Source organism: Acomys russatus, chromosome 16 (assembly GCF_903995435.1).
Source record: "Acomys russatus chromosome 16, mAcoRus1.1, whole genome shotgun sequence".
NCBI classification, from domain to species: Eukaryota; Metazoa; Chordata; class Mammalia; order Rodentia; family Muridae; genus Acomys; species Acomys russatus.
The window spans coordinates 41,946,746-41,963,259 of record NC_067152.1 but is presented as its reverse complement, the minus strand read 5'-3'; the positions used below and the strand labels follow the sequence as shown (position 1 = coordinate 41,963,259).

The 16,514-nt window shown below is 47.9% G+C and overlaps 1 protein-coding gene across 1 annotated transcript; it reads right to left on the bottom strand.

The window, feature by feature from the left end:
- Nucleotides 1-552: 552 nt before the first annotated feature.
- Nucleotides 553-16,482, bottom strand: Ten1 (TEN1 subunit of CST complex). The gene is given in 5 exon segments (XM_051159094.1): nucleotides 553-802; nucleotides 837-976; nucleotides 10,071-10,228; nucleotides 11,242-11,375; nucleotides 16,239-16,482. Coding segments are annotated over 4 exon segments (501 nt in total). The 5' UTR covers nucleotides 11,331-11,375; nucleotides 16,239-16,482; the 3' UTR covers nucleotides 553-688.
- Between the last annotated feature and the right edge of the window lie 32 nt (nucleotides 16,483-16,514).

Genomic DNA, 16,514 nt, shown 5'->3' with positions numbered 1-16,514 from the left:
GCAGGAGGGCTCAAACTTCTGCCTCAGCCCATGCCTTGGCCCAGGCAAACCCACACTCTGGGGCCACAAGAATCTACCCAGAAAAGCTGTACAGGGGAGGGTGACAGCATGAAGCAGGGGTTAGGAGTAGGCAAGGCTTCTGAAGCCACAATCCTGCCCTGGGTCACACGTCAGGAGCCAGGGCCGCAGCTTTGCCTGTTGGGCGATTCTTAGCTTCCACGGAGGTCAGAACCTCAGCTAGGGTAACCACTCTGAGTCCTGGGCCCCCCAACTCTAACCCTGGGCCCCCCAACTCTAACCCTGGGCCCCTAGAATCCGCCCCCTCAGCCTCCTAGCCCAGAATTCACCAGAAGCCCTCAGCGGGCGGCAGCTTCTGTCAGGCAAGCTGTCTGCTTGTGGCGCCCCCTGCTGGCCCTTGCTGGCTGCAGCCAGCCCGGCATCAACACACACACTCTGTGCTCATATTCTTTATTCAAGAGGAACTTCAGGATCCTTCATGTCCCTCAGAGCTCCGGGGCTCTGGGGTGGGGTATCAGATTTTTTTTTTTTTTTTTTCTGAGAGAGAGGAAGGGTCTCATGTATCTGGGATTGGCTTTACACTCCAAATCCTCCTGACTCTAAGTCCCTAGCATTGGGATTACGGGCACAGGCCACCACGGCCATCTTGGGGTGGGCTGTCGTCTACAGGTCAGTCCAGAGTTTGGGAAAGGGGCATTTGCCCCCTGCACTCTGGTTCCAGACGAAGGATGTCACTGGAAGGTGTGTCTCAGGTCTGTAGAGGGTGAGGAGCAGGGGGAGGGGCCTGCAAGGGGAGGGGGAGGGGCAAGGGGCGGGGCCTGCAAGGTGCTGCTGTCTCCTATTGGTTGCTGCCTCTTTTGCAAGAGGATCCTCTGCTCCAAGATGGCTTTTTCTAACAAGGACACATCCATCCCCTCCACACAAGTGAGCAGACGGGCCTTCACCACAGAGCCTCCATCTGAAAGACAGACACCGAGGTGTTAGCAGTGACTTCCTAGAGCGGCTGCAACACTCCACTGATGCTTCCGGTGCTCCCAGACTTGTTCACTCCTGAGACACTAAGAAAGCTGCCAATCTGTCTCCAGGACATTCAGAAGCTGGGCCTGCCTTGTCTGTCCTGCAGGGAGCAGGAAGCTGAACCTCCACATTGCACCTCTGCTGTACTCCAGAAGTCCGAGTTGAGGGAACACTGGCTGCCCAGAGGGAAAGCCCTCGTTGGCACCCTGGGATCAGTGTCATTGAAAATTGGAGTGAAAGCCAGGCATGGTGGCACATGCCTTTGATCCCAGATCTCTGTGAGCTTGAGGCCAGCCTGGTCTACAAAGAGAGTCCAGGACAGCCAGGACTACAAGAGAAACCTTGTCTCAAAAAATAAAAAATAAAATAAAAATAAAAAATATATTGTGTTTAGAGAAACCATGTTTGATAAATCCAAGGGGCTGAGCTCCCAAGTAGGTTTGGCCTTACTAGGGGTGAGTCACCCCATCCTGGAAAAGGGGCTTGGGGGCCTGTTCACAAAGGCAGTGGTGGTGACCTGATATATAAAATCAATGTTCATGTACTATCAAACAGGAAAAACATTGGGGTGTCCACAAAAGGTGTTTGGATTTGTAATTTTTATTATCTAAAAAGGATTTAAAATTTTTACGTATGTGAGAGTTTATTTGCATGTCTATAGGTGTACAGCGTGTGTGCAGAAGAGGGTAGTAGAGTTATAGAGGGTTCTGAGCCACCACATGAGTGTTGCGTGTGGAACCTAGGTCCCTGGCAAAGGCAGCAAGTGCTCTTCACCTCAGAGCTGCCTCTCAGCTCCTACTTACTTTAAACAGGGTTTCTGGCTAAAAGTTCAGGCTATCCTGGAATTTGCTATATATACCAGCATGACCCAGAACACTTGATCCCTCTGCCTCTGCCTCCCAAGTGCTGGGATTACAGATGTGTGTCACCCTGGCTGGCTTAGAAAAGCTTTCCCAAGCCAGGCCTAGTGGCACACACCTTTAATCCCAGTACTGGGGAGGCAGAGGCAAGTAGATCTCTGAGTTTGAGGCCAGCCTGGTCTACAAATCTAGGACAGCCAGGGCTACACAGAGAAACCCTGACCAGAGAAACAAACAGAACAACAACAAAAAGAAGAAAAGAAAACCGTTCCCCTTGAGTTCTTATGGCTTGTCAGGAATCTCAGTGAGGAACTCAATGTGTAGGGCGTTACCACATCTATTTTTGATGCCGTTGAGACAGCAGCTTCCTGGTTGAAGTCTAGCTTGACCTTTCCAGTCTAGCCATTTACTAACTGAAGACAGTCTACAGACAGAACTCATCGTCAAGCCGTCTAGGTTTCTATCACCTACACCAGTCACCCGTGAAAAATGGCCTCCTTTGAGCCTCAGTTCTTGGTGCCGAGCTCCAGAGAGGATGGTGTTGACCCAGGCCTCAGCGTGCGGCCCCATCTGCATCTGTTGGTGGCACTGCTTGCCGCCAGACAGGCTTATCGGTACACACGAGCCAAACATTCATACCACCCTGAGAAGTCTGGGGACATGTGGCTCTAGAGAGTTTAGAACAACAGAATCAGGGGTTGACAACATCAAAATGGAGGGCTACGGGGTTGGAGAGGTGGGTGGGCGGTTAGGAGCACTTGCTTTCTTCTGGAGGATCCGAGTTTGAATCCTAGCCCCCAAGTCAGGTGGCTCATAAGCATCTGTAACTCCAGGTCTAGCCTCTGTGGAAACCTGTACACACACACACACACACAACACACACAGTAACAATAATTAAAAACAAAACAAACAACAACAAAAACCAAGAAAAAAAGAAGCCAGGCATGGTGGCGCACACCTATCAGGCCAGCACTCAGGAGTTACAGGCAGGAGGACCTCTGTGAGTTCAAGGCCAGCCTGGTCTACAGAGCTAGTTCCAGGGCAGCCAGAATGACATGGATAGAGAGACACTTTGTCTCAAAACACAATGCATTGGAACAGAAGCAGAGGCCGTGAGGGGGAGTTTGTTGAGAACTCCCTGATTTGATTGTGAACGCCACTGGAGGGGGAGGTGTGTGTCCGGAATGAGAGATGTAAGATTCGGAACTCAAAATAGGACCCTATGTCCTGGAAATTTGCTTAAATTTCAGAGGACCTTATAAGTTTGCTCACATTTCTTAGAAGACTAGTTGTTTCTGTGTGGGTATGTGCACATGAATGCAGGAGCCTGTAGTGAGAATTATGGAATTTTGGTTTCTTTAAAAGACACAGAAATAGGGCTGGAGAGATGGCTCAGCAGTTAAGAGCACTGTCTGTTCTTCGAGAGGTCCTGAGTTCAATTCCCAGCAACCACATGGTGGCTCACAACCATCTATAATGTGATCTGATGCCCTCTTCTGGCCTGCAGGTGTACATGCAGGCAGAATACTGTATACATAATAAATAAATCTTTAAAAAAAAAAAAAGACAGAAACAGCCAGGCATGGTGGTGCACGCCTTTAATCCCAGCACTCGGGAGGCAGTGGCAGGAGGATTGCTGTGAGTTCGAGGCCAACCTGGTCTACAAAGAGAGTTCAGGACAGTCAAGGCTACACAGAGAAACCTTGTCTTGAAAAACTAAAAAAAAAAAAAAAAGAGAGAAAAAGAAAAAAAAAAAGAAAAAACTAAAACAAAACAAAACAGCTTGAGCCCCAGTAGGTGGAGCAGGTCATTGTTGGTCACTGAGAGGGGGGGTGCAGTTTGTTAGTAGTTGTAGTCAAAGAAGAAACAAAGAAGAAAGAAATTAGAGTCAGAGGTAGCTCTCTCTCCCCCGTCTCCTTCTTTCTTTCTTATCTAGTGACAGGAGGTGAAGGGTGAGAAAGAAGAATCCACAAAGTAGCACTGGCCAGCTGCAGGTGCCTATGGCTGCCCTGGAGCTGGAGTGACAGGGGGCTCTGAGCCGCCTGTGTGGGTGCTGGGACGCCAGCTCGGACCGTCTCGGAGCGAGGCCTCTGCTGCTGGACCGGCTACCCTGCTCCTTTATGTTTATTTCTAAGTCTCACAAGCTTAGTTGGCTTTATCTTTTATTGTACACCGGGGAACAGAGGAAGTGGCCCACATACGCGGCACACCAGGCCGTGGCTGGCAGTCCAGGCACTGCGGCCTCTTCTGGAAGGAAGGATGGAGGAGAGGTGGATGCATCCATGTGAAGACTGGGCCTGAGGCCTCAGTTTTAACAGGAGTCGAGTGGGCAGAAGGGACTTGCCTAGAACCCCAGCTCGCCGCAGGGCACAGTGGAGGGTAAGTCCCACTGGGGACAACACACGGAGCCCTTGTTTAACTGCAAGGCCCCGGGTTTGACCTTCAGCACTGACCAGAACTTACATTAAACATAGAAACGAGGGAATGGGAGATGGGTTAGGGGTTAAGAGCATCACATACTGCTCCTGCAGAGGAGCCGGGGTTCGGTTCCCAGCACCCACACCCAATTGCTCACAGCCATTTGATTCCAGCTCCAGGGGGGATCTGAGGCCTCTGGCTTCTATGGGTACCTGCATACATATGCATATACCTATATACAGATAGACAGAAACACACACACACACACACACACACACACACACACACACACACACACACTCTCTCTCTCTCTCTCTCTCTCTAAAATAAAGATGTATTTTTTATTTATTATGTATACAGTGCTCTGCTTGCATGTACTCTTGCAAGCCAGAAGAGGGCGCCATATCACATTACAGATGGTTATGAGCCACCATGTAGTTGCTGGGAATTGAACTCAGGACCTTTGGAAGAGTAGGCGGCGCTCTTAACCACTGAGCCAACTCTCCAGCCCCTAAAATAAATCTTTTTGAAAAAGGAAAAGGCTGGTAGAGTATTTGCCTAGTACCCACTAAGGGTTTCAGCTCCCTCCACTACCACACAAAGTGGTCAAGGTAGCACTTGTCTGTAATCCGACACCCAGGAGGTGGAGGATCAGGAAGGTCAGGAGTTCAAGGTCATCCTCCAATGCACAGCCTGTTATAGGGCAGTCTACTGTATAGGAGAGGCCATCTAAGGACAGCAAAAACATAACCACTTGCCTAGCACACAGGAGGCCATGGTTCAAGCCCTAGCACACAGAACAGTCACCTGCTGACGCGTACTCCTTTTACTTGACAACATAAGAAGTTGTCCTTGCACTGTCACCCTAATCCCACCATGTTCTCATGCCTGCCCACAGCCCTGCAGCCTGTCCTTCCTAGTATGCCCTCTGGTATACTGTGTCTCCCTCTTGCAGTGTCTTTATAACCCTCCTACCTTTTCTCTGCGACTTGGCTTTATCCTCCCAGCACACACTCCACTGAGCATGAGGTGAGTTCAGAGTTCACGGCCCGCTCATGTCTCACATCACACACCCCTCTCCTTCCCACTGATAACCATTTACACCACTGCTCACCTCTGCTCCGCTTCTGCCTCCCACACCCACCTCGGAGTGCACCTTGGACTGGTTGTTCTAGAATCTTCCACCCTCGGTATCTTCCTGCCCTTTCACTCCCACTGCCGCCTCCTTCAGCCCTGTCAGGACCTTGGGACTCCTGCTTTTTCTCTCAGCTTCTCTGTCCCCTCAGCTGGCCCTAATTACTTCCAGCCATTTTCCTGGTTCTGTAGGGAGATCAGCCTTTGCCTCCAGCCTCCCTGCCCACATCCACTGAAAGTAGAGAAAGGCTGCAGACCTCTGTACAGATGCCACGTAACACACACCTTCAAAGTCTTCTCTTACTGAGCAGTTTCCCTTATCTGTCTAGAAGCTCCTCCCTGTGACCTGGCCGGCTAGCCTCTGGCTCTGTGACAACTATTCAGGTATTTATTGAACAGTAACTCTCCCTCACCACAGCCCCTGTTTCTCCTAGAAAAAAATTCCTTTACCTTTGTGTTGCCACCACTGAACTGTGCCCTCTAACCCTAGTTTTCTTATTTCTTGTTTTTTTTTTTTTTTTTTTTTAAGATTTTTACATTTTATTTTATGTATGGGCATTTTGCTTGCATGTATGTACATATCCCCTGGAACTAGAGTTACAGACAGTTGTGAGCTGCCATGTGCTAGGAATTGAACCTGGGTCCTCTAGAGGAGCAGGCAGTGCTCCCAACTGCTGAGCTACCTCTCCACCCTCCTCCTAGATTTCTTTTTCTTTTTGGTTCTTAACTTTTTGAGGAATGGCCTTGCCAAGATACCCAGGCTGACCCTGAAATTCCTGGGTATCTAGGATTACAGCCCTGCACCACTAGGCCTATTGCCAACTACTTGACTATTCAAAACAGCTAGCAGAGAAAAATTTTAAGCATTCCTAACACACACACACACACACACACACAGTCTACAAAGATGGCCATGCCAATTGTTCTGATGTGATCATTCATTGACCACCATGGCCAGGCATGGTGGCACATGCCTTTAATCCCAGCACTCATGAGGCAGGTGGATCGCTGTGAGTTCGAGGCCAGCCTGGTCTACATGGTGAGTCCAGGACAGCCAGAGCTGTCACACAGAGAAACACTGTCTCGGGGGAAAACAAAACAAAACAAAAAAACCTCATTGCCTACCATGGACAATGTACTGAAATGCCACCTTGTGCTCCATAATATGTATATACAATCACAATGTGTCAATTATTATTTTTTGTTTTGTTTTGTTTTTTTCAAGACAGGGTTTCTCTTATAGTCCTGGCTGTCCTGGACTCCCTTTGTACACCAGGCCAGCCTTAAACTCAAAGAGATCTACTTGCCTCTGCCTCCCGAATGCTGAGATTAAAAATACTTTCTCTCTTTCTTTCTTTTTTAAAAATACTTTTCTGTATTTCTAGACACTGTTTCTCTATGTAGCCCTGGCTGTCCTGGAATCATTCTGTACACCAGGCTAGCCTTGAACTCAAAGCGATCCCCCTGCCTCTGCCTCTTGAGTGCTGGGATTAAAGGTGTGTGCCATTGTTGTCAGGCTTACAATGATTTTTATTTTATTTTCTTACAATGATTTTTAAAAGATGAAAAATGAGATCAGTTGTTATAGTCAGTGAGGCTTATATAAACTGAGATTACTTGATAATTACAAAACAGGAAGCTCTCAGCCTGGCGGAAGGTGTTTGGAAACACCCCATGTCAAGACAGGAACCCCTGGGGCCTTAGATAGCCCCAAAACTTATCAGATCCTGGGAGTGGATCACATAGATGGCACTGTTCACACTAGTTTCCTGGCTGGCTTTAGATGCAAAAATGTTACGAAGGTACCTCTAACCAACCTCTCCTTTGTCCTCAGAACTTTCAACTTGGACACAGGGCACAACACATGTTTGACGGACCTTTGTATCCTGACAGGACTTAAAGCCAGGCCCAGAAGGGCTGAAAAGCAGCCACACAGTGTGCCCTCTATCCAGGTGAGAGGTCAGGAAAGGCATGGCCACACTCTGCCAACAAAGGGCTCCACCCACTGGCCAGTCTTTAATCCAGATCAGTGTGGCATGTAGGAAATACTCAGAAGATGAAGGAAAAAAGTCATGAAAAATAAAATCAAACAGGAGCTGGAGCACTGGTCCTAGAAAACACCAAGCCAACATATTATGCATGCCAAGGCAGACAGGAGGGAGTGTGCACACACAATAAATAAATAAATAAATAAATAAGCATTTTTAAAAAAAAGATAAAAGAAGCTGGGCGCATGCATTTAATCCCTGTCCTTGGGAGGCAGAGGCAGGTGGGTCGCTGTGAGTTCGAGGCCAGCCTGGTATACAAAGGGAGTCCAGGACAGCCAAGGCTACACAGAGAGACTCTGTCTTAAAAAAACCAAAAACCAAACCAAAACAAAACAAAAACCCTAAACAAATAAAAAGGTAAAAGATCCTTTGTATCTCCTTTCACTCTCCCAAGTCAATTAGGAAGGCAGGAACTCCCAATCCAATATAATTGAAATCAGCACTATTTAACTAATATAACTCATCCATAACTATAACCTACCATGGATTTCTGTTTGTTTTTCAAGACAGGGTTTTCTCTGTGTAGCCCTGGCTGTCCTAGACTCAGGTTGTGGACTATGCTGGCCTTGAACTCACAAATATCTGCCTCTGTCTCTGCCTCCCTAGTGCTGGGATTAAAGGTGTGTGCCACCACTGCCTAGCTGCTGAATTAACTTTTAAAATGCTAAGAAAAGCCTAGAAATTTATCTGGCTGTGGTTACACATATGTCAAATCCCAGTACTCAGGAATGGAATCAGAGGCAGGAGGATTTACATAGTGTGAGACTCTGTCCCAAAGCAAGGAAAAGTGTGTGTGTGTTGGGGGGGGGGGGATTATGTAATAGCTTGGTCTGGGGGCACATGCATGTCATCATAGCACGAGGGAGGCAGAGGCAGGAGGACCACAAGGTTTTAGGTTTGTTTGTTTTTTAAAGATTTATTTATTTACGATGTTTAATGCTTTGATTATATTTATGCCTGCACACCAGAAAAAGGCACCAGATCTCATAATAGATGGCTGTGAGCCACCATGTGGTTGCTGGGAATTGAACTCAGGACCTTAGGAAGAGCAGCCAGGGCTTTTAACCTCTGAGCCATCTCTCCCCACTTGACCCCTTTCAGAAGGATCTGATGCTATCTTCTGGCATGCAGGTGTACGCGCAGGTATATATAATCAATCAATTAAAAAAATAAGAGTACTTGTGGCTTTTGCAGAGGAAGGAGCCCGGTTCAATTCCCAGCACCCACATGAGGCCTGACAACCATCCATAACCCTAGGTTCAGGACATCTGACGCCCCCATCTGGCCTCCACCGGTACTGCATGTATGTGGTGCACAGACATACATGCAGACAAAACACTCATACGCATTAAACGTAACAAAAATAAATCTTTTTTTCTCTAGCCAGTTCCAGTAGTGAGCTGCATCCCAGCCCCCTCTCTGTTCCCTCTTACTCTTTACACTGTCAACAATGAGCACTCGTTGCTTTGATAAAAGGGTTAGGGAAGCAATGCCAGCAGGAAGAGAGGAAATAGACCCCCCCATGTCACTGATAAGCCCCCAGGAGGAGAGGAGTCACTGGCTCCCTCTCCACGGCCAGCTTGACTCTTGTTTTTCTGTTTGGTTTGCTTTGTTTTAATGGGGATGGAAGCTAGGACTGATGCATGCTGGGCGTCTACCATTTAGCCATTCTTCAACCTTGCCTTCAGTGCTCTGTGCCAGGCGGACTGTTGTTCAAGACTATATTTATTGGCCCCTCCCCCTTGCATTTTATTTCTGTTACCTCGACTTCTTGGCCTGTCATTACAACCATATGTTCTCTTGAGCCTTGGTTTCCATGAAATAGCCATAAGATGTAAACTGAAGGCTGGCGGGCATATTAGGAAACGCCTAAGCAAACTGCCACACACACTATCTCAGAAGCCTGTGACTTCTCTTTTGTCACTTCCCCACGGCGACATCTCTTCACCATCCCTCTCTCTGATTTGGCATCATATGGCTGGTCCTTTCTAGTCTAATCACAGCTATTTCCCAAGAGTCCTTGACCTTGTGAGCTGATCTGTAAACCAGGGTAATCCCATGAGGTCACAGGTTCGGCACAATGCATTCCTAGTTCTTTTTCTGTTCTTTGTGTGTTAGCTTGTGCGTGCCATGCATATGTATGGAGGACAGGAGGTAACCTTGGCAGTCCAGCCTCCTCTTCCACTTTGTTTGAGGCCAAGTCTCCCCCTCGCCACTGTGTACACCAGCCTGAGCTCCCATCTCCTGCAGGAGCACTGGAATTAGACACCTACTGCGTTTCCTTATCCTGTGGAAATCTGAACTCAGGTCCTTGCGTTTCTATGGCAACCACCTTACACACTGAGCCACAGCCCCACACCTCTCTGGTATTTTGTTTTGTTTTTGACAGGGTTTCTCTGTGTAGCCCTGGCTGTCCTGGAACTCACTCTGTAGGCCAGGCTGGCCTCGAACTCAGGGATCCGCCTGCCTCCCGAGTGCTGAGATTAAAGGCGTGTGTCCTGGGTCCAGTGCATTTTTGATTTGCAGAAAACAAGGCCCAGCTCAAGAGAAGAAGGCTGTATGGAGCACGGCTTACCCCCTTCGCGCTCCAACTCCCCAAGAACCATGTACAGGAAGCCCACATGCGCCTCAAAAGGCTCCACCAACTTGGTGCAGACAAGCAGCTGGCACCGATCAGACCCGTGTGGTGCTGTCAAGGTCACCAGGGAGCGTGTCATGTCGTAGAGGCACAACCTGGAGGGCAAAGAAAGTGTGATCATTTCTACTCACAGACAAGCCCAGCACCAAGCACCAAAGGTTGGAGGAGGCCAGCACACCCATGGAAGCCCACGATCGGCCTCAGTCTGACCCTCCGAGATATAAGATATAAGCAACAGATCAGAGCAAGTGCTCCTACTGTCTTACAGAGGGGGAGGTCACTGCCTTTCAACTTCTTACTCTTGCTTTCAACTTGGTAAAGTTTTTTAGAGACAGTATCTCAGTATGTATCCCAGCCCGGCCCTGAACTCACCTGCCTCCGCTTCCCAGTTGCTGTAACTAAAGGTGTGAGTCACCATGCCCAGATTATTTTTTCTCTTTTGGGACAGTGCACTGCCCAGCTGCCCAAGCAGCCCTTAAACCTGAGATCCTCCTGCACCAGCCTCCCAAGCTAGGGCTACAGATGTGGGTCACCACGCTTGGTGTCACTTTACTTTCAAGTGGCTTGTGACACAACAATATACAACTAACACAGTATATATGTGTGTCAGTGTGTCCTCACATTTACCCAGATGATCATTCACACACGCACACACGAGAAAGCAGAGAAGTCACAAAAGCTATCGGTGGTTGTCTGGACAATGATACCACATGTGATTCTGCTTTCTTCACTCCTTTGTGGGTGACTTGTTTAAAAAAAAAAATACAGGGGGCTGGAGAGATGGCTCAAAGGTTAAGAGCACAGACTGCTCTTCCAGAGGTCCAGAGTTCAATTCCCAGCAACCACATGGTGGCTCACAGCCATCTATAATGTGATCTGATGCCCTCTTCTGGCCTGTAGGTGTATATGCAGGCAGAGCACTGTATACATTTAAAAAAAAAAAAAATACAGCCAAGCATAGTAGCGCATGCCTTTAATCCCAGCACCCAGGAAGCAGAGGCAGGCAGATCTCTGTGAGTTTAAGGTCAGCCTGGTCTACATGGCTCATTCTAGGCCAGCTAGGGTCTCAACCCCCCCCCTCCACTCCATATATATATATGACCCTTACCTGCCGAATGTCCTCAGTGTGCTTCCTTCGGGGACTTGGCCATCACTGACTTCCCAGGGAAAGTGATAGATCCCAGGCTTAGGCAGCATCGCTGGCACCGGGAACAAATAGCTGGGATGGAATTTGGAAGATTCCTGGTAAAGCAAGCCAACCACAAAGACATGAGAGACCAGCCACATCTGGAAGAGTGGCCCCAGCAGGAAGGGCTATGAAATGGAAAGGCTTTTATAGGTTATAAGCTCACATGCTGATATACAAGCCTGCATCACACACCGACACATGTGCATTACACATAAATAAAAGCTACAGGGACAAGTACTGTTCCCACTGCAGTTTCCATACTCCATCAACCACATAGAGCAGAGGTCTGTAAAGAAGTATATACTAGCCGGGTGATGGTGGTACACGCCTTTGATCCCAGAATTCTGGAGGCAGAGGCAGGTGGATCTCTGTGAGTTCGAGGCCAGCCTGGTCTACAAAGTGAGTCCAGGACAGCCAAGGCTATACAAAGAAAACTCTGTCTTGAAAAACCAAGCCAAACAAACAAACAAACAAACATGGGAATAAAAGTTACCTTAACAGAAATCCCAGAACTCCCTTTTAAAGGTTTTTTTTTTTTAAATGTGTATGGGTGTTTTACTTGCATGTGTGTCTGTGTACCATTGTATTTGCCTGGGTCCTGTGGATGTCAGAGGCATCAGATGCCCTGGAAATGGAGTTACTTCAGATGTCTGTGTGACTGTTGGGAACCTGGACCCTCTTTAAGAACAGTAAGAGTGCAGAGGCAGGCGGATCTCTGGGAGTTCAAGGCCAGCCTGGTCTACAAAGCGAGTCTAGGACAGTCAAGGCTACACAAAGAAACCCTATCTTGAAACTGCCCCCCCCAAAAAAGAACAGTAAGAGTTCTTAACCACTGAGCTATCTCTCTAGCTCCTTTATTTTTTAAAAAAAAGATTTAATTTTTCCTTATGTGTGTGTACATGCAGCAGTGCACGCCTACAGAGGCTAGAATGAATGAATTGTCAATCTCCTGGGACTAGAGTTTCAGGCAGTTATAAGCCACCTGATATGGGTAGTGGGAACCAAACCTGGGTCCTCTGCAAGAGCAGCAAGTGCTCTGAACTGCTGAGCCATCTCTGCTGTCCCTGCACATTTACTTTTAAGACTGGGTTTCATTCTGTGGCCTGGCTGGCTTCTAACTCTCCTCTTCCTAGCTCTGCTTCCCAGCTGCTCATACGTACAGTATGCAGTCCTGGACGGCGCTCTGTGGGCAGGTTTCTTGCTTTGGGAAATGATCCTGTAAATGCCTGATATTTAAGTTGCTCTGTTGCATTCAAGGCCCCTGGCAGGTAACATAATATCTCTTATGATGCTAGACTTAGATTCCAGATGAGTAAAACATCTGCTAAAGGACAGAGCCAGATACCAGGAATGTAGATAAGACAGTAGCGTCGCATGCGAATTAAGTCATCTCAACTATAATCATTCTGTAAATATCCTTACTATTAGGAAAACTTTAAATATTTGTAAATAAAGAGTTCGTCCACAACGTTTCCTCAATCAGCTCCAAAACAGAGAGCGAATAAATAAAGCTGACCTGCAGGTGAGAGAAAGCAACAGTGACAAACGTTAACTAGAGAATCTGGGTGAAAGGTGAATTGCTTCTTCTGTTTTTCTTTCTTTTTTGTTTTTGGTTTTTTTGAGACAGGGTTTCTCTGTGTAGCCTTGGTTGTCCTGGACTTGCTTTGTAAACCAGGCTGGCCTCAAACACACAGAGATTCACCTGCCTCTGCCTCCTGAGTGCTGGGATTAAAGGCGTGCGCCACCACCGCCTGGCTGTGAATTGTTTCTTTATTCTCTTATTGAGGTTTGGTCAAAAAGAAAACCCCAAAACTGGTGGTTGAGACTACAGGCTCCTGTAAATGGTATGAAAGGTGGCCCCTCACTATAACCAACAGAACTCAGTCTTAGCTTGGTGCCACACTGGGTGGGAAGTGGCCTACGTTTACCCTTTATTTCCCTTCCCTCCTCCTTTGGCTCAGGACCTGTGCCTGAGCTTTTCCTGAAACTCAAACAGGTTTTAGTATGTTAGTTTTAGACAAAAACCATGTAACAGTCATGCGGTGGTGGCACACACCTTAATCCTAGCACTTGGGAGGCAGAAGCAGGTGATTATCTGAGTTCGAGACCAGCCTGGTTCACAGAGTGAGTGCCAGGACAGCCAGGGCTACCTAAAGAAATCCTGTCTTGAAACAAACAAATCAACCATGTACCTCTAGCTGGCCTGTAACTCACAACATTATGTAGAAGACCAGGCTGGCCTTGAACTTAGAGAGATCTCCCTGCCTCTGTTGCCTGACAACAATCTTTTTCAAAAGATAAATTGTATTTATTATTGGTGTATGCCCATCCATGTTACAGTGCACAAGTGGAGGTCAGCAGACAACCGGATGGAGTTGGTCCTCTTCTTCTTTCAAAACCTTTACGTGGGTTCTGGGCACTGACCTCAGGCCTGTGGGCTTGCACCTTCAGGAGGCAGGTGCCCTTATCCACTGAGCCATTTTGTCAGCCCACTGTGAATCTCCTTGTTTTTCCAGACCTTACCTGACCGTGTCTTCTATGTCCCCTTTACCTCAGATATTTAACAATCTCTCTGACAGCAGGGTGTTCGCCCTCCGGCTCTAAGACAGCCCTGCTCACTCTGCAGCGCCACTCCCATTCAGTTCACTGAATGATCAGATTTCAAACAGTGTGATCTGCTTTCTTTTTTTTTTTTTAGAAGTCTGCTCTGCTTTGCTCACCAGGTAATCAACCCCATGAGGGCAGCCATTTGGGTGCCTATGTCCCTTGCGAACACTGGTTTTGGGGGTGCTATTAAGTGCGGGTGGATGAACAGATCCTGGAGGGGAATAAACATCTAACCCACACTCGCTGGGCACTGAGCTTAAGCCAACCCTTACAGGCCGCAGGATCGGGAATCTGCCAGAATCCGGCCTACATCAGCATCTTTCCTGACTGTCCACCCAGGCTACCGGCTTCGGCAGTAACTGTCGGTCGGCTCTCGGAGGCTATCTGAGTCTCCTCACCTTGCCATGCCCAATTTTTGTACTGATTCTTTTGTTGTTGTTTTGAGGCAGGTCCTCACTAGGTAGCTTTGATGGCTTGGAACTCAGAGATCCACCTGCCTCTGCCTCCTGAGTGCTGGGATTAAAGGCGTCCCCACCACACCTAACCTGTACTGTGACCCTTACACAATTATAATTGAGACCCATAGTTGAAAGAGCTGCCTTAAGCCAAGGTTAACAGTTTTCTGCAACCCAGCTTGGTCTTGAACTTCTGATCTTCCTGCCTCAGCCTTCTAAGTGCCAAAAGGCCAGGTCAAATTTCCAATTGTCAATAAGTCTGACCAGACCTTTCACTCTCAGAGACACTGCCAAAGGTAATGTTTTCCCTTTAACCTATTAAGCAATAACCTTGGTTTTTATCTCATCAATAGCTTGTGTTAATTGTGTTTGGGATATAAGCTTTTGATAAGAGGAAAATTCACAATAACCAGACTAAGCAATATACCAGCACTTGGAGGAGTGTCCCTGAAAAAAAGCCACAGTCACAGCCTTGCTAAGGCTTACTGCATCCCGAGCCAAAGGTACAATCAGCAACAATGATATAGTCTTTATTTTACTTTTCAGTATGTTACTTATTTTCTCTTTTGAATTTATAAATATTGTAGGGCTGGGGATGTAACTCAGAGGTCCATCTCCTGCACCAAGAAAAAAATAGTGCATTAAAACATTGAATTTTGGGGGCTGGAGAGATGGCTCAGAGATTAAGAGCACTGGCTGCTCTTCTGAAGGTCCTGAGTTCAATTCCCAGAAACCACTTGGTGGCTCACAACCATCTATAATGAGATCTGGTGTCCTCTTCTGGTATGCAGGTGTACATGTAGACAGAACATTGTATCCATAATAAAGAAATAAATCTAAAAACAACAACAACAGCAACAAAACACATTGAATTTTAAGCTGGGCGTGGTGGCGCATGCCTTTAATCCCCAGCACTCGGGAGGCAGCGGTAGGTGGATCAGTGTGAGTTCAAGGACAGCCAGTATACAAAGTGAGTCTAACAAAAATAAAAATAAATTGTATTCAAGATAAAATCTTGATTCATTTTACTCAGTCTCTGTACAGTTACTGTAAAAGGGTCTCACCTATGTTGTTAGAAGGGCACGTTAGAGAGGTAATGAAGAAGTGTAGTTCCTTGTGGTATGAAGTCAAAAGACAGCTAATTAGGATGGAGACTGAGTGCATTTTACTTAGCATTTAAACAAGGCACTCCACAGCCCAGGCTGGCCTTATATAGCTGAGCATGACCTTGGACTTCGAGAACCACAGACCTCCACTGCGGGTTGCAGGCGCCTGCCACTCTGCCCAGTTTCTGTTGTGCTTTGGGACCAAATCTTGGGCTGACCTGAGTGCATGCATGCTAGACGGTGCCTACTTGCACTTTTTAAGGAATAAGAACTAAAAGACAAATTGGTGAAAGCAGGTCGTCTCTGAGGCTACGGTCGAACGTCTTAGGCACGTGGACATTTAAGTCTTCGATGACGATGATAATGATAACGCAGACCAGAGTCTGTACTTCAAAATTTCTAGGACCTGCCAGTTTAGGAGGGAAAAGTCTTGGATTTTAAGATGTAGAGACATTGGACCTGTTCCCTCTCGCTCTAAACCCATGCCTACTGCATAAGCCGGGAAGCTTCGCAAGACCAGGCCCTCGCTGGCCGTGCCTCTAAAGTCAGTCAAGTCCGCAATATTTTTAGCCGGAAGGCAACGAACCTCCGGAACGTAACCTTTGTCCTGGTCCCCTTTTGCTCCAATTGGGTGCGTTCCAGTAAAACCAACAGCTTACCGCTAATAACCACCTCTCCTTACCCTAGACCCTTGACACCCACTCCCCTTTCCCGGGGGCCAGTTTTAGCGAGAGGACGCCCCCAAAACCTGAAAGTAGGTGGGTCCCACGGCGCAGGCGCAATCCCGCCCCCTCAAGGTCCTGGACCAATCCGTTGCGCGCGTCTCCTGGGCTTCAAGGTTCCTCCTTTCCGCCCGGAGAGATCACGTGAACATGGAGCAGTGACGTCCCGAGAGCGCCCCACTCCCCTTCCAGCGCCACTTGACCTTCTACCTCGGTCTCCTTGGCGAGGAGCCGCTCAGGGACCTCCCCTGGGCCGCCGCAGCAGATTCGTCCGTCCGGAGGGCGGTCCCGGCGTTCGGGAT